The sequence below is a fragment of the Arachis ipaensis genome, chromosome B7 (assembly GCF_059453495.1).
Source record: "Arachis ipaensis isolate K30076 ecotype BB chromosome B7, ASM5945349v1, whole genome shotgun sequence".
Taxonomy (NCBI): Eukaryota; Viridiplantae; Streptophyta; class Magnoliopsida; order Fabales; family Fabaceae; genus Arachis; species Arachis ipaensis.
Window position 1 is genome coordinate 113,480,140 of NC_142442.1, and position 24,385 is coordinate 113,504,524.

The 24,385-nt window shown below is 32.5% G+C and overlaps 1 protein-coding gene across 1 annotated transcript; it reads right to left on the reverse strand.

Annotated features, from left to right (window-relative positions):
* Positions 1 to 6,548: 6,548 nt before the first annotated feature.
* Positions 6,549 to 7,958, reverse strand: LOC107607487 (protein FAR1-RELATED SEQUENCE 5-like). Its single transcript, XM_016309436.1, has 2 exons — positions 6,759 to 7,958; positions 6,549 to 6,632 (listed from the first exon to the last, which is right to left on the reverse strand). Exons 1-2 carry the CDS (start codon positions 7,956 to 7,958, stop codon positions 6,549 to 6,551), a joined length of 1,284 nt encoding a protein of 427 aa, XP_016164922.1.
* Positions 7,959 to 24,385: the final 16,427 nt, after the last annotated feature.

The following is a 24,385-nucleotide window of genomic DNA, read 5'->3' on the forward strand; positions in this document are numbered from 1 at the left end:
ACTGCAACATTTCAATCAATCGGACTGGACCGTATTACTAGTTACATCTTGGTTAAAATTTGTACCGTATTAATAATTTTTATGCATAAATTAATTAATTAACCATGACTAAATATTTAAAATTAACAACTATATAATTTCACAATAGTAAAAGTCAATTGTCTTAAAATTATTTTTTTAGTATTCGGTTATTAGTTTTTTTTTTTTTTACATTTTAAGACTATGTAAAGTAAATTATTATTAAATAGATTCTTCTTATGGTATTTTTTTTTTGGTATTTTCTCACAAGAAGAGACCTCTGTATGATAGTCTAAAACAAAAGAAACTGTTAACTATATTTTGATTTCGCACCTGTGTAGCCAAACTCTTTCCAAGGAGAACACGCAAGCCTCCTTCGACAATTTATTTGTCAGCAATCAACATTTAAATTTACTCTCAGAACCTATGTATCAGTGTTTAACTGAATACATTGATTCAAAGATTTTGAGGGTGAAACAAGAGGTCCAAAGGACGATACGCCAAGAGTTTCAAAATTTGGCCCAAACATTAACTCCTAACAGAGTAATGTCTACTGTTGGAGGTGAAGAAGCAAATGACAATAGGGTAAGTAACAAAAATTAGTTATCTCTATTTTAAGTATTTTTTAAAGTTTGCCAATTGCGAATTTCATGGTTAATAGTAAGTGAATATAGTAACATATGAACAATAAAAAACTGTGTTTAATAAAATTGAAAATGATCAAAATAAATATTTGTAATGTATACATTTAATATGCAGGCAACTAATCGTGATGGACAACTGTATGAGTTGGATGTCGTCAAATGTGAAGTTGAAAGATTGCGTTCATTGACAATACCAGTAAGTAAAAATTATTTTATTAGGATTATGTTCAGTATGAATAATTTGACTATGATTTCATAATTATTTATATTTTAGTTGACGTTTGAAATCCCCAAAGATATGCTCGTCAATGAAAAAGAAGCAATGGTAGCTATATATTTATATAATGCTAATGCCTCCCCCGAGTAAGTATCTTGTTAATATACATATAGATAAAAGTTGTTAGACATTTTATTTCATGTGGTAAGATTATTTATTTATTTATTTTTACAACAGCGAGGAAATACTTGTATACGAAGGTGTAGATGGTTGTAGAAGATCGTTCGATGCACTTAAGCCTATGCGACAGATATATGCTAATGTTAAACTCTAAATTGCACTTTAAATTTTTTATTTTGCAAACATCTGATACTAATTTTATTTGTTATCTTTAATCTTGCTAGATATTAACAATGGTTGCATGCACAATGACTCATGAGGAAAAAATTCGTTCCGGAGGTCCAAAGATACGATTTCTTTCGCCTAGGGTCTTCGTAAGTCATATGAAGTCAAAGTTTACTATATGCTTTAATAAAACAACCAAATTGAATCGCAATTTTCTTTGAGTGTAAAACTTGTTAGGAACAAGCACTTTCGTTTGTCTACCCACCAACAGCTGTGGTAATGGACCATTCAGCATACTAATCTGATGTTAGCAGCTTATCAAAGGTAGCTAATGTATTTGTTTTAAATTTGAAAGCTACCCATTTACTATTATTTGCCATGATATGTTTTTGTAATCTTGATTTTTTGTGATTTTTAGATTTATGTACCAATTAAGGACAACTTTAAACATTGGTACTTATTATGTGTTGACGTGAAGAAGAGGAAGTTGATATGTGTAGATGCGATGCAACAAAGATCAAGAAAAACCATAAGGGAGTGACAGATTCGACAACTAGTGAGTTATTCATGCTTCTAAATTAAATTTGTTGACCATAACTCATTTAATTTTCAGCAACAATTACTTACGATTATATTTTCTGTCAATGTAGGCAAATTTCATTGATTGGATGATTCATGAACAATTGCTCGATGAGAGAATAGAGGGTAAGTCAAATTTGGATGAAGTTGCATATCAACTCGGTGAATTTCGCATCTACTATCCACAGAATCTTCCACAACAAGAAAACGCGTAAGACAAGTTACTATATGAATTTAAGCAAATTCAAATAACTATCTAAGGAAGGTGAAGCTAATATTTTAATACGTATGCCTCAGGTTTGATTCTAGGATGTGGGTTGCTAGATGGCAGCTATATGCTGAGGCCAGGAATTCATTTATCATACCAGTGAGTATAACATTATAATTGCTGACATTTTATCCTTATTAAATAGAATCTTCACTAATTTATTAATTTTATAACATGCAGCCAGTAGACGATACTGCACGCATGCGATTGGCCTTAGATTTAGTGCTGACCAATTACAATAAGGCCAAAGAAAACACCATCGATGCCGCAAAGAAATTGGTCACCAAAATAAATTGAAATGCAGCAATTTATTATGTTCACGATATGAGTTTTATTAATTTGTCTAAGTTTAAGATATTTTGAATTTCATACATTGATAGTATTTGTTATTTTATTTTATTAAGACTTTATATTAAAGCCGTTTTCATTTATTTGTTTCTAATCCGGTCATTTATTTTGGTAGTATTATGTTGTTTCCATTAATTTTACTAAAAATGTAAAATAAAAAGATGAAACGTTGCAACCTCACTATTGAACGAAGGGTTACACTAAAAAAAAGTACAAATTTGCATAAGTTATATAGCAAAAGTTTTAAAAAACTCCCGCACATTAACCCAAAAACTCTTTACGTCCTTCGTAATTTAATTGATAGTGGTTTTTGTTCTAAATAGTAGGGATTCTAGAAACCCCCCAAAATTAAAATCTATGAGACTCAAATTATTCTCTCACGCACAAACCCGCCAAACCAAAACCCCGAAAGTCCCAAACCCGCGAAACCAAAAGCACCCACCAAATTTTGTGACCCTCTCCTCAGCCTTTCCTGCAAATTGGCCACGAGTTCTACTCCTCCGAGGTTTATTGCTATTCATGGTGGCCCTCTTCTCCAACTGCTCTTCAGGTTAGTGGGTTTGGTATTCTCTTCCTTCAATTGCTGTTGTTATTAACATTTGCTTCCTGTTCGCATCGCTAAGAATCTTCTCTATTTGTATCACTGCTATTCTTCGTTTTAGGTTGATGTTCGTTGCTCCGTTGTTCGCTGCTCGTTAGTGTTTGCTACTTCGTTGTTCATTGTTCGTTATTCACTATGGTTGTTCATTGTTGACGGCTTTTTCCTTTATCAATTAAGGTAAATAATCGCTATTTTCTTTGGTATATGCTATCTTAATTAGATTATTCTTTTTTTAACCATGTTTTGATGTGTATTTTTTACCATTCAACTAATAAAATATTGAGATTTGGGATATTGAACTAGAACAGAGTTATGTTATTCATGAATTAGAGAAGAGTTGTTCATCCCAATAATCAGGTTATGTATATAGTTTTCACCTAATGAAAACAGGTCTGGTCTAATGTTAAGCATTATTCTCTTGTAGGGCTCCACAATTTGCATGTCTTGTTTACCTATGATTCTAAATCTGATATCTTTCAAGCAAGGTAATTGTGAAGAATTACCTTAAGTGTCTAATATTGAACTTCTATGACAATCTACAATAAAAGAACATATTGTGCACCTAATTTTATATATATTTATTGCAGTTGGCATATGATAAGTCTCAAAGAGTTGTACTAGTATATAGTTTTTTTATGGAATGTGCTTTATATGCCTTAATTTTCCTTATTGGCTTTTGGCCTTATTTTTTTATTTTTAATTTTAATGCCTTTAATAGTGTATAAGTTAAGGACTTAATGAGTTTCTTTGACCGTATAAGTAGTTTTGAATTATGAGATATAATCCAAATAAAGAAGCTAGTATCAGTGGTTTAGAATTTTGAGCCAATAATGGGAATCCATCTTGCATTATTTCTTCTTGAGTTCTTTCGGTGCTTCTTGAATTCTTATTCAGATAGCATATGAAAATATAATGTCTTTTGGAGCTAAATTATAAAGGTTTTAATCTTTTAAGCATCAAATAGGTATTTTACTCTAACTTAACTATGCCTGGATTTAATCTATTGGTGGAATGATAAAATTATATTCACAGGAAATATTCGGAAAGCTCATGAGCAATGCTGTGTGGGCATTGCACTTAAAAGGAGTTCTAACATTCTAGCCACTCTCAATTGTTATTGCGACTACCATATGAGTTGTGTTCCTTGGTGATACTCTGCACATTGGAAGGTACCACTTGTTCAATTTTGACATGGAATAACAAATATACTAATGCATATGAATAAGGAAATTGCTTTGTGTCATTTTTTTTTGTTGGTTTAAATCATTCTTGAGTCTTAGTGATGGAAAAATATTATGAAGAAAAACAAATTTCGAAGAGATTTATCTCATAGTGAATTGTACCTCAAATCAAAATAGTTGAAATCGAGTAGACTCTTATATCGAACTAAAAAAGAATCAATAATTTTCTCTCTGACGTACTCATACTTGTTATGATGGACATAAGTGGATCAATTTGTACCCTCCACGACTTTATGCAATGAGTTCTTTTGTTTTATCATTATTTTATTCATCAAACTCATAGTTGATTATGTTAGTTTGCTTAATTATTTATTTGCTTTAAATTTTTTCCTTGTTTGCATTTTGCAGTATAATTGGAGATGTAATAATATCAATTAGCTTTTACAAGCTATTGATAATGTTCCTCTTTTACAAAGCTATAAAATTGTGAATCAAAACGTACATAATAGTCATAATACTAGTACAAACTCTTATATTCTAATTCCATTGACTTGCATTCTAATTCCTGTATGCCGAAAGCTTTAATGGAAGATTATTAATTTTAATAATTCCTAGGGTGCATTCGAACTTGGATGCACATTTTGCCCAATAGCCATCAAGTACAATAAAATTTTATAGATGCATTTTGGAATAGTCACAAGTAATAACATATACTTGAGGGGTTAATCATTCTGATCTTTCAACTTTTTTATATTTTTGTTTTGGAATTTCTAGTTTTCATGCATTTTCAGGTAATCATTCACTAAGCATCTGATGCAATTAATGATATCTTGAGCTGTTGTTTATGATGTTTGGTACTTGGTGCCACAGAATCAGAAGCCATGAGAGGCATCCATTGAATTTGTCTGTGATATGTAGCATCTTTGTTTAGCTTCAAGGAGTTAAAACTTGAAATAATGTTTAGTACGGTATTTCAATGGTTGTAGGGTGAGAGATAATCTCAAAACGTGATGGCTGGTTCATGGGATGGATATCTAACGTACAAATTAAAATGTTAGGAGGGCTTGCTTCTCTCATGTTCTATTATCTGTTTTGTTTTTGTTCTTTATTAAATTAGTTTTATTTTTTCATCAATCTTTTGATCAATGTAATTTACATGACTAATTGTGAAAATGAAAGCAGTTTGTTTTAAAATGGGTGTATTTAGCTAGTTTGTTGGATATAATGTATGTCTGAATTTGTTATGACTTTTTTTAATATTGGGTCACTGATTATATCGGTTGAATACAAGAAGTAAAAGTTGAGTAATTACTCATAAATTAATTAATATTAATTTTCTTATGACTTAAAATAGTTAATAGATAATTAATTAATAATATATACCAATTGAATAATTGTATAAATAAAAATTTAATTTATAATTTCACAAAATAATTTTTAAAAATATAATTATGTATATATTAAGAGTACAGTACCCACAAAGATATGTAGTGACTACTAAATCATATAAATAAAGACTATTTTTATAACTTATTATCATTTTTAAAATCTAACAAATGATAAAACAATTTATTTTTATTAAAAGATTTATTAAAAATCTTTTTACTTAAAAATTACTGAACCTTTTATTATTTATTCAAAGGTATATTATTTTAGCTAAATAAATTTTATCTTTTTAAGTAGCTCAAGTATTAGAATATTTGAATTATCTTTATAATTTTTAATTTTATCTAAATTTAATTTTTTATATTTTTAGATTTAATTTTAAAAATTTGTGTTAATGTTAGAATATTTTTAAGAAATACAATTGTAGCTTAATAAATCTATTAAAGACAGGTTGGTTATGGCACGTCAATGTGAGCCAATTTGGTGATAAATAGAAGACACGATTTAGCGTTTGTAGTTAAAATTTGGTGGCTAAACTCTATTTTTTTTGTAGTATACGAGATAATTTTTCCAGTAACATTCTAAACATCATATTTTTATTCTATGTCTTATGTTGTCCTATTTTAGTAAACGAAAAAGGTGATAACATAAAAAGAAAAAAAATTTCAAAAATTTAATAGTAAATGAGTAAAATGACATAATCTTCCTAGTTCAATAAATGTCAAATCAATCAGTGAATGCAAACTATACAAAACAAAGGTAATTAGTAAATGGTACAAAATTACCAATCATCTGAAAATCTGAATCATCTTCAATCTGCCATTCCAATTTCAGGGGCCACAACAGGAGACTCAGTTGTTCTGGAACTCATCCCGAACTCTTCATTACTTGTAGATGCACAAATCAGGATATCGGGACCAGGACTTGATGTTTTCACTTGATCAGTAAAAGCCGATTTAGCTTATGAGGTTGGTGTTGTTCCACCACCAATGTTCCTATCTTTTTCCATCTTCTGCTGATTTTTCATACTGTCATGTCTTTTGCGCTGATAAAAAACCAAACGTCATCTTCCGTTACAAAAGCATAAAAATAACATAGTTTGTAAATCCAAAACACAATATGCCGAATCACCATACAACGACATTCTAAACATAGTTATAGTATGAGATACCTTAGTGAGGATGTCAAGATGGCTGCTGATATTCTTTTCTGTATCATCGTCTACCGGCTCCTTTGGGATTCTACCAGGAACATTAGGACAACTTTTGTTGTAGTGCCCTATCACACCGCAGTTTGAACACCTTCTACGTTGATTAAATTTTGAGTTTTTCTTGGGAGTTCCCTTACTCTTCACCACCAATGGGTCAACAATGTAGTCATTGTCTAAATTATCGTTGTGTGGATTTTCACCTCGCTTTTGGAGTTTTGTAATTGTGTTGACAACATCATTCATTGCTTTGACAAAATCACTTGAGTTCTTACATGAAACATCCATCAACCTAGAACACTCAGCACCCAACACACCCAAACGACACTTTAGTACCTTATCAAAATCACTTGGATCATCGACGCTTGACTTCATAAAATCGCTCTTGGCATTCTTCGTCCAACGCTTGCACACTAAGCATTCTGGAATAACTTCAACGTGTTGGTGCTTTAGGCATGCAAATATGTGCATGCATGGAATCCCTCTATTTTCGAACCACAGACACTCACAAAGCATCCCCCCAACTCTGTCAAACTCAACCACATGATCAATCTCTGGCACTCCAAAACTGTTACACTTGAAGTATAGTTTTCCACCATCCTGAATTACCAACTCTGTATTCATAGCACAAGCACCCTCAATTTCCTTCCTGACCTCCTGGAACATGTTATGAGTGAAAGTCTTTGCAGCAAAATCTTCAAGTGTCGGCGAAGAAGTCACAAGAACTGGATCGGTATATTTACTATTGAACTCTGCAACTCTTTCATTGTTCCTGTAATGGCTAACAAAGGTCTCTATGTTATTGATGAATTCAAGAAGGGTATCTTTCTTTCTTACATATGCTTTTATCAGAGATTTAATCCCTTCACACTGGGATGTTGTCCTAATTTGCCCAAAAAATTGGTCCCTCAAATATGCAAGAGCCCATAAATTCCTCAACTCATAGGTTTGGTCGACCCAAGAGTTGCTTGATAAGTTATACCTCGCCACCATGTCTCCCCACATGACCTGAAACTCTTCAACACTCACATTAGCATAAATCAATTTCTTGAAGTCATTTAAAAATCTACTATTCTTAACCTTCTCGCATGCATTCCTATGTAAGTGCCATGCACATAGTTGATGTGTTGCATAAGGAAAGACCTGTTTAATGGCTTCTCTCATTTAAAGATCTCTGTCGGTGACAACTACCATAGGGTGTTTATTCCCCATTGCTTCCAAAAAAGTTTCCATGAGCCACTTGTATGAACCAATATCCTCATTAACAAGAAGACCACATCCAAATATGACGGTCTGCCCATGATGATTGCTACCAGAAAATATCACAAGTGGTTTATTGTATATGTTCCTATTGTAAGTCGAATCAAATGTCAAGACATCCCCAAAGCACTCATAATCAATACGGCTAGTCCCATCAACCCAAAACAAATTTTCCAATCGATTCTCATTACTTAATGTTTACTTGCCAAAGAAATAAGAATCATTCCCAGCTTTACCTCTCAGGTAGCTTATTGCAGCATTTGCATCACCACCCTTCACCTTTTCCTTCCTATGTTGAGTAATGAGGTTGTACATATCTTTTTGGTTGAATGACAAGTTTGCATGTCCACCTTTTTAAGCAGCCAAGTATCCCAAGATGTGACAGATCCTGATGCCTATGTCGTGCAAATTCTTCACCTAAACTTTATCCGAGACACTAAATGTGCGATACTTAGGCATCATGCTAACGTCGAGTGGATCAACTAATCCATGAGAGTGCTCTTCGTAGAACGAAACAACCTTCCATTTATGAATTTTTCTATCTAGTCTTGCACGAATTCTCACCTGGCAACAACTTCGAGTTAGGTCAGTGGTCCCTAATTCTTTCATCCTTTTCAACCTCTTCCTTTCTTGAGCCTGCCCGATTGCAAACAATTTGGCGCATAATTACGCAACCATCGCTATCGCGTCTGAGTTCAACCAACCTCACAGTAAAACCGTGCATCATTACATAAGTCTTGTAGAATCGATAAACAGCTTCCTCATCTGTAAACTTAAGTTGCATGATATCTTCTCATGATAGCTCTGCTATTCTTTTATCTTGAGGTCTATCTTCATCAGCCTCCGAATCGTCGTCTAAAAAATCTAGATCGTCTCCTCTTGGAAACTCCTCATCGGAGTCTGTTCCAAAAAAATTGCTATCCGATGGCTCCATCTCCCAAAAATCAACATACACCTAGAATTTATAAAAAAAACAAACACATCACCACACAATTAACATTTCACAGATATGTAGACTAGAAAAATTACCACTAATTCACATAAAATACAGCAACACCTTGAAAGAACTAAAAGATTTTAATACAATCCATCCAATTGTATTTACTTTTATGTCCCCCATTTGGTTGACTAGCTTTTTTGTATCTTAAAGACCTAAGCAGAACAACATATATTTAGATTAATTTTTTTAAAATGAGCATCAATGATTTCATCACTTTAGAATTTCATTTGTCATGGTCTGTACAAAGTAGAAATGACATTCTCACTAAAGATAAAATGAAGGAAATGTATGTAACAATGAAAACATGTGGTAGGAATCATGAGGGCATGCACAAGAAAAAGCATTCAGCTTCTTTTTATTTCTGGCTGGCTACTACCTATTTTTATTTGCTTCATAATCATTCAATAGATATACATAATTAATATCATACAATTTGTTAAGGCCTTCTCTACTTCATGACTTCTATTTCACTTCTTTCGAAAGAAACGAGCAAATTGAAAATTAGTTTAGAAAGTAAGCAGCACAATTAAATAAAATAAAAATAATTCAGACTACGTAAATACTTTTAGGAGTTTATACACCAAATTTAAAGCAGAAAGCATCCTCTTCCATATGAAAGTGAAAGTGAAAGGGACATTGCGTGTAATAGAAGAATACCAGCCAACAGGGATATTGCAAGAAGATAAATTAAAAAAACAAAACACAACACCAACAATAACACAACATCAGCAACTATAACAAGATGAAAGGTTCAAAAAAATACGACAACAACATCCAAGGTGTTTATGATCAAAATTAAAGCTACTCTTGTTCTAATTACCTATTTCAATTCCAATTAACTCAGTTCAGAAAAAAATTAAAAAGGCATAAAGCAAAGAAAAAGATATAACAAAAACCTAATTGCAGAAGTAATAATTATTTTAATGTGCATTTTATATTAGTGGCTTATTTTAGTATATGCCTATCATGGTTAAATTGAGATATAGTGATAAATTACCACATAAGAAGAAAAATATATAAATGTAAATAACCAATAAGGATAAAATAAAAATAAATGGGCGGTATGATTTTTTCAATCTGGTAGAAATCACTTTCTCATTTACCAAACCAACTTATATTCAATAAGGACAAAATGCCACCATTACTTTTATTTTTCAAAAGTTCTGTTAGAGTGTATAAAGATGGCAAGACCCAAATTTAATGAAACTTTTGAATGGAGGAAAGGATCTAGACATCCACCCCAATTCTCTACTGTTGCACATTAAAATTGGATTTATAATGACATTGGACAATCTACCATTCTACCTACACAATCATATACCTTCAATTCATAACTGAATGCACCCTCCACTTTGTTAAGATTTAAATTCATCCTAAAGTAGAAAATTTCAATAGCTTTCTTCAAGGCGAAACATTGAAACTACCAATTCAAGTCCTGTATTTGTTGAGATCCTCGCTAAATAGATAAGCAAATTTTCATAACTAATGAGCTTAGTCATTAGTCTTATAAAGCAAAGTTTTCCAGAGTTATCGATTTTGAAGGACAAGCTATATATTTTTCCATACAAGAGACATAATATCATCTGATATAAATAATATATGAATTGACAAAATAGAGAAAAATCCTTGTGGCAAAAAATATTTGTTATTTTTAGTAACCAAATTTAATCAAGTTGGTCTAGTAGCTTATTAATACAATAAAAACCATTAAAAACAAGAAAAAAATAAATTGTAAATCTGGTATAAAGAGAAAAGCAAATCCACTTTGACTACTCAAATGATCAATGATAAAAAACTAAATGAACAGAGACAGGGAACCAAAAACTACTAGCAGTTATAAACAAATTAAACATAAACTGATCTAGCATGATAAATAAAGAAATATCATCTTGAATATTACCTATTTTGTGGAAAAGTCTCACTAATTTTTTCTAAATGAAAATTTAAATTTTCATTCAAAAAGAAAAAGGGTCACTTTTGGGGTTGAGTCTCTGTGCCTCTAAATAACATACATAACACATTTTTATAATCTCGTATTTTTAATTAGGCTCGTCCATATCCAGATCCAAATCATTTATACATATATACATAATGGAGTTTTATTAAACAAAATCATTACATATTTATACTTTTAGTATACATAGCCATATGCAAATAAACTGCATAATCCACATCCATGCAAGTTTTTTTTCAATCTTACCCATCTCTGCATCATATTAGAGTAATAATTTGAGTAAACAAGTCACACCTTCACTTATCTACGTGATTATATCCTTTCCTTTGAATTTAAAATACTAATAAAATTATATAATGATTCCCATAAGTGTAGAGAAATTAATCCATCAATTTACATCATGTTTTAAAGGTGTCTATACTTGTATAAGAGGAAATGAAGACACAAAGCAAGTATCTAATTGGTAAGATAAATAAGGTCCTGTTTTGTTTTGAAATTCTTATATTTTTAATTTATGTTTTGGTTGTTTTTTTTTTTCCTTCTCTTTCCTTTTTTTAAGATTTAATGATTAAAAAAATATGGTGTTCATTGTTTTATTCACAAAAATATAAAATTAGGAAACAAAATACAGGCAGTGTAAGCAGGAATTTAACCCTAAAAGACCCAAAGCATGCCAAATATATTGAAGGTAGAACTAAGATTATTATTAAAGAACTAAAAGATTTTAATACAATCCATCGAATTGTATTTACTTTTATGTTTCCCATTTGGTTGACTAGCTTCTTTGTATCTTAAAGACCTAAACAGACATTCTTATTCTTACTTGGAACATGCTTCTACTTGCAACATATTTTCAGATTGTTGTTTTTCTCCAATTGCTAAGTAGTATCCATCAAGTTTGTTAAAGTAGATTATGCAAATACATAGACATGAACAATAAAGTAGTCAATTTAGTTCTAAGAATCTTAGTTGTAAAAGAGCCATCAATAACTAGTACCAGAATAAAAAAGAATTAACTTCAGGTTATGCACGCATATGTTAAAAGAACTTACCCTTGGTGTATATTATTTCAAATTTTTCAAACCAAATATAGTAATAACTTCGAGAATGCACAATTGCACTTGGTGCGTGCTAATAAACTAAGTGCACATCAAACAATGATATAACTATAAACATAATAAAAGGTAATATATGATAAGACTTTGATTAATTAGCTTATTGATCTTGACATAGAACAAGTGCCTATAATTCCATTCCTTCTCCAACTATACAAAAAAGCATGAGGGCCTAACTAGTAGAAGATATAACTCTAAAAAAGCCATAAAATAGTTGGCATGTTCTTTCTAAAATTAATCCTATTAAAAGGTTAATTTACATTACATAGGTTGTGAAGTAATGCAATAAATTGTCCTCCTTTTTGTGCCATACTACATAAAAGAAAAAAAAGGGTATATAACTGTGTATTTAGGAGTATGTGTTAGTATTTTCTCTAAGGATGATGCTGAAACCTCCAGGGTAAACGGAAAGAGCAAAATTATAAAATCAAGTCAGTAAAGTCACCCAAAAAAAGATAACTATAACAACAAGAAAGGATCAAAGCAATTAAAACTTTCAATAATGAAAAGGGAGGTTTTTTTGTGACTAATGTAAAAGGGAGGTTTTAATAATAAACTTAACATTTAAAAACATATTTTTCCCTAACTTCCAGTATTAGGCAATAAAATCGAATTCAATATACTAATGCCTGTGGATCTTAGTTCAAAATAGAATCAGCAGAACCCAAGATTTTGACAATATAAATAAAAAAAGAATACTAAATAAACAATAGGAATTGACATTTGAGAAGCAGAGGCTACAATCAAACATACAATGAATAAAAAATGAGGGAAAGATAGAAGCCTATAATTGTTCAGAAAATTAAACATGGAGGTTATCTCTTTCAAGAAGGCCAGAATGCAGCAGGACTGAATGCAACATTAACTCCAGTGACAATTTCTCTGAAGGGTTATGTTTGCTATTTTGAATTAATTAACCAAAAACAAATGCAAAAAATGGCTATATCCTCAAGTAGCAGAAGAACACAAGCAAACAGAGGGGATCATCCCAAGTTCTTGGGATATAATTACTATAAGTGGATTATATTAATTTCACTATTTCGAAGTCAAATTCTATCTACTTGGGCAGGGTCCCAATTCAACAAAGCAATCGTTGCTTACCTACTTTTCTTTTTTCTATTCAGCCACTCCCTGACAAATGCTCTCCATAATCCCATATAATCATCTTTAAATATTTGGCATACCATGCTTACTCTTTCAATCACTAATTAATTGTAAGAAGATAAATTAAACAAACAAAACAAAATACCAACAACAACACAACATCAGCAACTATAACAAGATGAAAGGTTTGGAAAAATAACACAACAACATCCAAGGTGTTTCTGATCAAAATTAAATCTACTTTTATTCCAATTACCTACTTCAATCCCAATTAACTCAGTTAAGAACAAAATTAAGGGATATCAGGCAAACTCAGCTACTCAGCAATTAACTCATTGTTTTCCTAAACCCTAAACCCTAAACCCTAAACCCTAAACCCTAAATACTACAAAATGATTCCAAGTCACAGCAAACAAAATTCAAATTTCAGCTAAAAAAATCATGAACAAAATTAATTAACCAAAATAAATGATTCCTATTTCTCAGTCATAGAAGATAAGATATTCAGAACTAAAAATCATGAACAACTTAGAAATTTCAGAATTAGAATCACAAGAATGAACAGCGCAAAACTCAGGCTAGAATACACAAATAAATGAATACTACAAAATGGAGAAAAGGAGAAGACCTACCTGAAGCACGAACGGAGCGAACAGAGATGTCAGCGGCGAGGGAAGGTTCCAGCTAACGGATGAAGACAGAATGAACATAGATGTCAGGCGGCAAGGGAAGCACGAAGAAGTTCTTGACAGTGACGGCTACAGTGACGGTGACGAAGGCACAGTGAACACAGAGAGAGCACTCTCGAATAGAGGAGATGACTTCAAGCTCCTGCGACGGTGCTGACCTTCCACACGTGATGCCTGTACATGCGACGGAGTTGCGGGGTTGAGGTAGCTGCAGTGGTTGGCGTGGCTGCTGGTTGCGGGCTGCGGGCAACGGGGCTGGGTCAATGGGTGGGTACAGGTTGAGTTATTTTTTCTTTCAATTTCATAGAGGAATGGGGCAAAGGGGCATTGAGCTTCTGAACAATGATAAGAAATATAACTTTACCTTTTAAATTTTAAAAAAATTATATATTTCTCCCTCTTATAAAAATATTTAATTACAAAGTTGCCCTACTTTAGTTAAGATATTAACTCTTATTGAGTTAAATTAACTCAAACTAAAACTAAACATGCCACGTCACAAGGGGTAATTTGCATGTTGATTTAGAGAGGGTTGGGTAGAACTCACCTTTTTAAAAATGTCTCTTTATCAATGAGACAAGCAGATGAAGAAAAGTAAAAAGAAAAAAAAATAAAGATATCAATAAGATATATTTGCATTGCATTAATGAATTATTTTTATGACTGTGGTAGCCACAATATTTTTTGTAATGAATAGCTAAAATCAACATAAATAAAAAAATTGTAATATCTATTAAAAATTTTAAAATTCTCATTATATCTATGTATATGTATGTAGTTTCAGATTGAACTCAATAAAGATTCATGGAAGGCAGACTATTTCAAGTGCATGTATAATATAAGATTGTGTATAAATAACTTGTATATTTTTGTAACTACTTTAATAAAGTATGTTATATATATGTGGCCGAAAGCTAAACACGTTGTATTTGATATAGTGGTCGTGTTTGTATAATTGTGATCAAATATTATATCTCATTGTAAGCTTGTACAATAAGTTTTTGTTCTGAAATTGGGTGTTACAAAATCATTATTACAAAAAAAAATTAGCATAAAAGGAGAGAAATAAACCACAACAACTTTATTTTGATTTAGAGCAAAAACTAAAACAAAAAAAGTAAAACTAGAAAAACTAAAAACAGAAAAAAAAAATCACACAAAACAAGAACAAAAAAAATAAAGACCAAAAGTGATAGAAACGGAAGGATGAAGAAAGGGGTGGGATAGAGGAGATGGTTGGAGAGGCGGCAGGAGAGTAGTGATAGTGGGATCCGAAACTAATGGAAGAGTATGCTAAGGTAAAGGAACAATGGGAAGACAACAGAAGGAAACGTTTTTAAAGAAAAAAATTTTTAGAAGTAGTGGTAGAAGAAGTGGCAGTGATGAGAGATGAGACTGGAAAAGAAAACGTACAAAAATGAAGAAAATGGATGACATTAAAAGAGGCATCGCTAGAAGTGGCAGTGAATAGAAAAGAAAAGGGAGAAAGGGTAATGGAAAGAGGGTTTGGAGGATGAGGGAGGACAACTACTACTTTAACTGGTATGATGGTAGTGGCCCTTTAAAGGGTGTTATTGTAATATCCCGTATTTTTAAAAATTTAAATATGAATAGGTTATGATTTATTTTATTAGTTTGAGTTCTTTACTCTTAGAAACTAATTTATTAAAAATAATTAAATTGATTTTATAAATACTTTGAGCCTAAGTTAATTATTATTATTATGTAATTTTATTATAATGGAATATTTTGCATAATTAAAATTAAAATTTTGGTGATGGAAAAGTAATGAAAAATTACACAAATTAATTTAAGTAAGCAATATTTTGGGTTTAAATTATATTTTATAAACTATGATTAACAGGTTCATTGTTAGATTTTAAATTAGAAATAATTATTTGAATTCGTTGGTATGTTGATAAATAAAACTTTATGTGTTCCTAAATTTTATGGTATCATATTTCAATCCTAAATTATTATCTTGTCCCAAAGATTTTGTAAAATTTTTATACCACCAGTGTATATTTTACTCTAATTCTAATCCTAAATTTTTTACTTTTACACAGACTGTTATGATCTAACAAGTATACCCCTTTTAGCAATCACACTAATACAAACATGCATACGCCTCATACTCATCTCTTCCTTATGCCTCCACGCTCACTCACTCATGCACAAAATGCTTACCATACAAGCATAAAAGGATTGAGAGAGGAGAGGAAACGGAGAGGGAGAATTCGCGGGAGGAAGAAGGGGAAGAGAGGGAGAAGAGGGGAAGGACGGCACCGGAAGGGCTGGAAATCATCATCGGCGTCACTGTTGCAGAAGAGAGGGAAGAGAGAGATTCCATGAGAAATCAGAGGAGGGTGTAACACCCTTACTATCAGAATGTCACACTTTCGGGTGCGCCACTTTGATAACAGGGGTATTACGATGTCTCTCACATATTTAGTAATAGGGTATGAGCCTTTACGCGTAAGTCTATTGATGGTTTTAGAAAAAACTTGAAAACTTTTCCAACAAAAACAAGTAACACTTTTTCACGTACTTAATATTAATAATACATTATAGTAGTACATACAAAACCGATGATAAAACCTACCCCTATGAATAAAACTTTAATTAACAAGGCGAGGGAAAAAATAAATTCTAACAACTCAACTTGTAAACATACTCTTCTATGCTCCTGTAACTCCGTACAGAACCTTCACATCTGTACCTGAAAGAGGTGGAAATAGGGGTAAGAACTAGAGAGTTCTTAGTAGGGTTAGAGGTAGATAATTAAATTCGCATTATCACAGTTCAAACATTTGCAGATCGACACAAGGAGCCAGAACAATAACCAGTCATAGAAGTTCAAATTAACAAGCAATGAAAATCATGAACACACTCAAGAAATCACAAACAATTCACAACACCGAACCAAATGCAAAATATGCAAACAAGGATGATGCATGCCTAGTCCTATCGCAGGTAATGAGCTCATTTGTCGGTTTCGACCCACATCCGACGCAATCCAACTCGCAAGTCGGATAAGGCATTCCAGCGACATAATCTCTACAAGTTTCTACTTCTTGCAAGTGCTGATTCTCCAGTTGAAGTATGTTGAACATGACCTCTGCAAGTACTTGCAGGCGCTGATTCTCCAGGTGAAGCATGTGACCCCTTCTCCTGGAAGCCATTCCATATTTACTGGCGTCCTCGCACAATATTCACATACAAAGCGTACGACTTATTAACATTTATCCTTTGGCACCATAACCATACTATCATCACCCTCTCGTGACCTTTCCATAATCACTCGTGCCGATTTATCTTTTCTTCAGTCTTTTGATTATCAACATAAATAAATCAAATTATATTGGCACTATTCCCTCATCATTCACTAAATATCTTATGGAAAAAAGAATCATAAGGTTCTTTAATTAAGTTGGTATTCTCTAAAATTTTTAAGATCACTCTGCTTACTATTCTCTGTTTTATTCTTCATAATACAAATAACAATATTCTTATAGAATAATATCGTTGATAAATAATAATTATCATAATAATTTACTCTAATGTAAATGAGTAATTTTAATCAAATATTTAAAATAATACTCTTAAAACTTATTTTATAAAATCTTATTTTCAAACTTTTATTAATTACTTTCTAAACCACGAACCCTTTAATATTTTATTTTTGACCTCAATATTTTATAAAATTATATTTAAACCTTCACTCTTTGTTTTATATTTATAAAAATAATCCTGAACTTTTATAAAATACCCATTTTATCCCTAAACTTTATTTATTACCCAAAATACTCGAAAAAATTATATAATTATAATATTAAACTCAATCTTTTCATAAAAATATATTTATATCCCCCAAAAATAATTCCTCATGGTTGTTTTCTTCTCTTCACAAAGAACCGAAACACTTCTTATTTTCTTTTCAAAATAACATTTAAATCTTAATCCGTTTTTGAGTCTTATGGTTACCGATTCGCCGTAACATTTATATAATCACTTAACCACTTAAACCTCATCAAATTTTACTTAATTTTCAATATTGTGATAGCCCAAATTTTATCAATGCATCACGGTTTGGGCTGCTCCTCCCTGGCCGAACCATCATCAATCACTAATTATCAAAGTTTCACAAAAATTCAACATAATCTCAAGCAATTTCAATCAATAGTCAATTACAATATCAAATTCACTTATCAAATATAAATTTAATCGGTGAAAATTTATCAAAACCCTACCTCTATATGAAATCAAAACAATGGAAACTCTGGAGAAGCTTTTTGACTGAGCTGCTGAAGAAGAAAACGTCAGAAATCGTCTGTGCCTCGTAAAACTCCAATTGGCCGAACTCAAGGAGAAGGGGAGATATGTCACCGTCAGCTTCTACCGAGCAAAAATGATGCCAATGTCTAGAAGAGGAAGATATGAATATTTTTATCAAATTAAATTTTTTATTGGAGTTACGAATCACAAGAATTCAAAACCGGAAGATTTATGTTTCCATGAAGTTCACGCTCTCTCTCTCTTGGTTTTCTTTCTTTTCTTTCTTCAAATGTTTCGGCTGAATGAAGATGAAATGATGATGATAACTAGTGAGTTTATGATTATGTGTCATGGTCATTAAATGGGAGGGTTAGGGGTCATGAAACCAAGCTGCTGAATTAGCAATTCAAGTTATAAATATCTTAAACGGATGACTATAAAAACTAAATTTATTAAAACACAAATAATAATATTACTAGTATAAATGACGTTAGTAACATAATGATTACAAGAATAAAAGATATACGATGAAGCATTAGCAAATCTAAGTTCATCGAAGAGTACCGAGATTTACTTATATCGGCAGATATCGAACTCGATAATAATATCATTAACTAAACTCTATTTTTAAATTAAAAAATTCATTTACTCAATTAAAATATATATAATTTTTATTACTTATAAATTGCTAAAATTATAGTTTCAATTATATAAAATATTTTATCATAACAAAAAAAATATATAAGAATCTGAATTTAATTGAACTCAAATAGTTATAAAATTAATTTAATTATTTTTAATAAAATAATATCTAAAAATAATGAGTTCGATTTAATAAATAAATCATAACTTAAAATAAATTGATAATAATTAAAGTTTTAAAAATATGAGGTTTTACAGAGGGGAGAAGCAGAATGCGCACAGAAAAGGAGAATGGTTCATTCTTGTCACCACCATGCACCATGGTTGCCCACGGAGTTGGTCGAAGTTGTCGCCACCGCCATCCCTGTTAGGGCTATCATCGTCACTGAAGAGAACATGGAAGAGGAGCGCAACGGGAGAGAGAGAGAGAGAGAGAGAGAGAGAGAGAGAGAGAGAAGTACAAGCTCGCAAGGGAGAGAGAGAGAGACAAGAAAGGGATGAAGAACCGTTTCGCTACCGCCGTCGCTACCGTCCCCGTGCCTCTGGCTGCGTGGGAAATGGCGTTGTTGTCACCAAAAGCCAACACCAGAACTGTTGCTGCTGGTTCTAATGTTGCTACCGTGTTCTGGTCTAATTTTTCGTAGTTCTTCCCCATTTGCACGTTCCATTCTGTCACTACTTTATTTGCCTTGCTTATGTTTTAATTCAATTTAGTCTCTTCTCTGTCTTGAATTTTCAGAACTATTTCTGCCTTTGATTTTTATCTAATTCGAATTTCTTTCTCTACTGCAACCATCATTGTTGTCATGGGGGATTGACATTGTTGTTATCCTAGTTGATGTTGCTAATGTTGATTAATGGAGAATGATGAAGCTGCTGCATTGTTGGCACAGTCCCGTCTCTGATTTCTTCTAATTATGACAGACCGAGGTAGGGAATATGTTTTTAAAATAAAAAATTTTGAATTATGATTGCTGCAAAGTTTAATAAATAATTACAAATAAGTTATAGTTGTCTTTTGTGACTAATTGATGAGTTTGAGCTGGAATTTTGACTGTGAATGAGGTTTATTTTAGTGAATTTTGTGATACAAGCTGAATGTATGTGAATTGGGATTTGTTTGATAATATTATGTACCTTTGCAAGCTTGTTTGGAAACCAATACTTGATGAAAAATTCTGATTGAGCTTGATGATATTATATTGCTTGTTGAATTGAATTATGATGAGCTAGGAATAGATTTGATAATTGATAATTTTTTGAGACTGAGGAAACCCTTAAAGGGTGGTTAAGTTCATTTTTAGAGGAAGTTATGTCTGAAGTTTTACAAAATGTAAGACTTAATTAAATTGAATTGTGAAAATTGTACCTTGGATGTATGATTGATGAATTTGATATTTGATAGCTAGAAATGAATGTTTAAGCGCTTGCTTGATGTTGGTTATTGGTTGTTTACAAACTTGAAAAGTGGATATCCTTTTAAAGTGTTAAAGCTAAATTAAAGTGCTTGAAAGTGGCCTAAATTAGATTCATTAAAGTAATAATTATGAAGTGAATTTAAAGGTTAAGGTTTGAAGGAAAGTATGCTTAAGGAAAATAAGAAAAAGTTTGAGAAAAAATGTTGAGAATTATAAGGAAAAAAGAATAGAGAAAGGAACTGAAAAAGATTTACAAAGAAAGGAAAGCTAAAAGGTGAATATTGATTGGGTCTTAGTGCCAAATGTATAGTAGAGACGCCCACAAACTAAGAAATGCTATTTAAGGGTACGCATAACTATAAAAAAAAGGTTGAAGTCAACTAATGTGGCTTCAGCTATACGACTTAATGTTAACCGATGTGGCTTTGGTCATACGACTTGTATGCAACTGATACAACTGGAAAGCTATATCTAGGACTTATTCCTAGGTAATGTCGAGTTGTAAGGTGTAAACTGACACGTGAGCTCATGGCCTGCTTAGGATAGATATTCATCATATGCATTTATATAAATTGCTTGGGTGTGCTTTGTCTTATTGTGATATGTTATTGTGAATTCCTTGCTAATTGGTTTAAGTGTGATTTATTTGTATATTTGTATTGAGTGACTTGCTTGTGTTTGTTACTTTACCAATATGTTAAAGATTAATGTGGACTAAGATTTATTTTAAGAATTATAATTTGAAGAAAGTAATTAATTGTTTAAAGTAGCTTTAAAAGATTTTAAAGATTTAATAGGAATAAATATTCTTGAGATTTAAATTAATTATTTACATTTTATTCTTTAATTTTACGGGATTCACATTCTCTACTAAGAATATGTGAATTTGTTTTCACCCCAAAATTTCACAACCCTTTTTAGAAATACAAATAGAAAGATTCGTTACGAAGTTGCGGAAGGGGTGATAGAGTTCTTTGCTAAACAATTGTATTTTGTAGAATTTATTACTCCTTGCCTTTATTATTTAGAGTTTTGTTTCTTTATAAAGAAATAGGTATTGCATTTGAATTTATTAACAAACTATACTATATTAGTAATTATGTGATAACTTTGGATATAGTCTTATTGATGGAATGATTTTGATTGATTTTTTTAGAATGATTTTAAACAGTTGAACAAAATAAAAATATATCGAATTTTTCTTAAACCTGTAAACAAGTTAATATCGAAAAGGCTCATATACTAAATAGTTAATATTAAGAACCACTACAACAAAATTGCTGAGTACCGTTGAAAAAATGAATAAAAATTTGACAGTAAATTAATTACCGACGGATTTATCGTCGAAAGGAATTTGACGGTATAAACCTTGCAGGTAATAAGTTACTGTCGATTTTTTTTGTCCAACGGTAATTACCATTGGATTCTGCCACAGATTACCAGCCCAAAAAACCATTTGGTTACCGACGGATTTTTTCGACGGTAACGTTGGCGCCATAATATCCTGTTTTTCGCACTATTACCGTCGGATTATGCCCTCGACAAATCCGACACTAATGTCAATTTTTTTTTAAAATATTATGACGTAATTTTTTTTTAATTTTAATTTTTTATTTAAATTTATTTTTCACACAATTAGTGGTCAAATTATAAATAATAGAAACCAATTATGTAATATTAAATATCAAATGTTCAAATAAATTAAAACTCATATAAATCAAATACAATGAAACAATAAAATAAAGCCCTAATCACTAAAGATCCTAGTAGTCACCGTCGTCGTCATTCCTGTGGTCCTACTAAGGCGGCGGAGAAAGTGGTGATGTCTGTGTCCCACCAGTAGCGCCGCTGCCACTGGTGCGCATCTGAGCCTGGTACACTACCATCTGCTGGTCCATCCGCTGCATGTAACACCCTAATATTCAAATCCTTATGCTCGAGTCATAAGTCAATGATAATAAGATGGTACGACTCTCAAGGTGGATTTTTAATACATAGTTTATAAGTATAATTGAAAGGAGTATTAATCCAGAAGCTTGAAAAGAGTAAAGATAAAATCGCGAAGACGTATCACTCATGCATCGGCAACTAAAAGATAAAGCGTGAAGTCGAAAACGATATACAGATAAAGGCATAAAGGAGAATAAGAGAAGAATAGTATATAAATATATAACATAAGTAAATAGACACTAGTCGCGACCCGCGAAGTTTAGGCCGGCTAGGGTATAGTATGAAAGTAGTTGACAACAGTATCTCCTAATCTCTCCCAAAAGAAACATAAGAGCCTCTATAGGTAAGTTCAAAAGAGTCCAATACATAATATAAGCTTTTCCAAATAAAGATGGAGAGATTCTAAGAAAAATATAAAGTAGAGAATATAAAGATCTTCGCCACCTCTCAGATGAACCATAGCTCACTTCTGAGCACCTGGACTTGCATCTGAAAAATAAGAGATATATACGGAATGAGAACCCCCGACCCATGGATTCCCAGTACGGTAAAAGTGCCAAATAAATACAATGCATTGTAATGAAAACTCACTAAGCATCCTAAACTTCCTTTCACCAAATATTCATCCTATGTTCTCGCTAATCCATGAATAGGCAACTGTCATAAGGCAATGCTAAATCTGATTCATATTCCTTATGCTTCCCAACTTTTTAACTCTCCGACAAATCAGAATCAGAATCATAATCCAAACCATCACCAGTTACTTTGTCTTAGCAATTCTATATCAATACTTCATATTCTCAAATGGAGTAAGTGAAATTACTTCACTGCGTCTACCCAAGGAACTCAAATTATCTCAATATCAACCTGGAGCAGTGAAATCACTTCACTGCATCTACCCAGGGAACTCAAATTGTCACATTCAGTAATCATCATTTTAAATTAATCATATCATTATTCCATCTCAACAAGAACAACCCTCAGCATCAACCGACACCAGCATGAGGGACCTTTCAGTTGTACAAACACAATTAATACAGACAAGTAATACACAATTAAGGTACAAGTATAACAGATAGCATATAGTCAGGTAACATAGCATATATGATATAGCAATCCAAACAAATAGGCAAACCCAAACAATTTAAACATATGCAAATGATGTATGCCTGCCTTATGGCTGATGAGTCTCATCTGTCGGTTATAAAGCCAGCCCGACAAGTCCTGGTAGCTAACCATTGGACTGTCCCTCTGTCGTGCATCCCCAACTCGATTTATTCACAATCATTATCATAATCATAGAACACCCACACTGGTGTTTATTCATGGGGGCGAGCTCATCCGGAACTTTCACAGTGTCCGGCCACACTTATGACATAGGGTCAACAGAATCTCGTATCTCAACCTGGAGCAAGTGGAGCCGACCCACTGCATCTATCCAAGAAAATTCGAAACTCAGATAATTTCACAAATCTCAAATCATACTCGACTGGGAGCAGGTGGGGGCTAACCACTGCATCTACCCCAGGAGTCTGAAAACTAAACCCGAAGCAAGTGAAATCACTCTACTGCATCTACCCAGGCAGGTATGTCTCACCACATCCCGGAGCAAGTGGATCAATGCCACTGCATCTACCCAGGCAGGTGTTCAAAAGCTCAACCTGGAATGAGTGGAATCACCACTACTGCCGCTACTACCCAGGTGTCACAACCTCTGAGCCGAAGCAAGTGGGACGAACCACAACCTTTGCTACTACCCAGGCATCACAATCTCTGACCCAGAGCAAGTGGGACGAACCACAACCCTTGCTACTACCAAGGCATCACAATCTCTGACCTGGAGCAAGTGGGGCCCAACCATAACCCTGGCATCTACCCAGGAGGTACGTTCTCATATGCCCAGGAGGAACTAAGGAGGCAATCCTAGCCTCCCACCATCTCGCTGGGGGGGTGATTTTACAATACCAGAAAGAACAGGGAGGGGATCCTCACCTTCCTTCATTTCTCTGGGGTCGCACTTTCGAGAAAGAGAGCTCAAGATAAAACAATCATTCAAAATCATATTTACATTTCCAGCCATAATTCAATATTTATCATAGCCATCCAGCTCATAACATAACCCATAACCAGCCAATAATCATCATTAAATACAGCCCTTCGGCTCACGGCATACACCTCACTTTC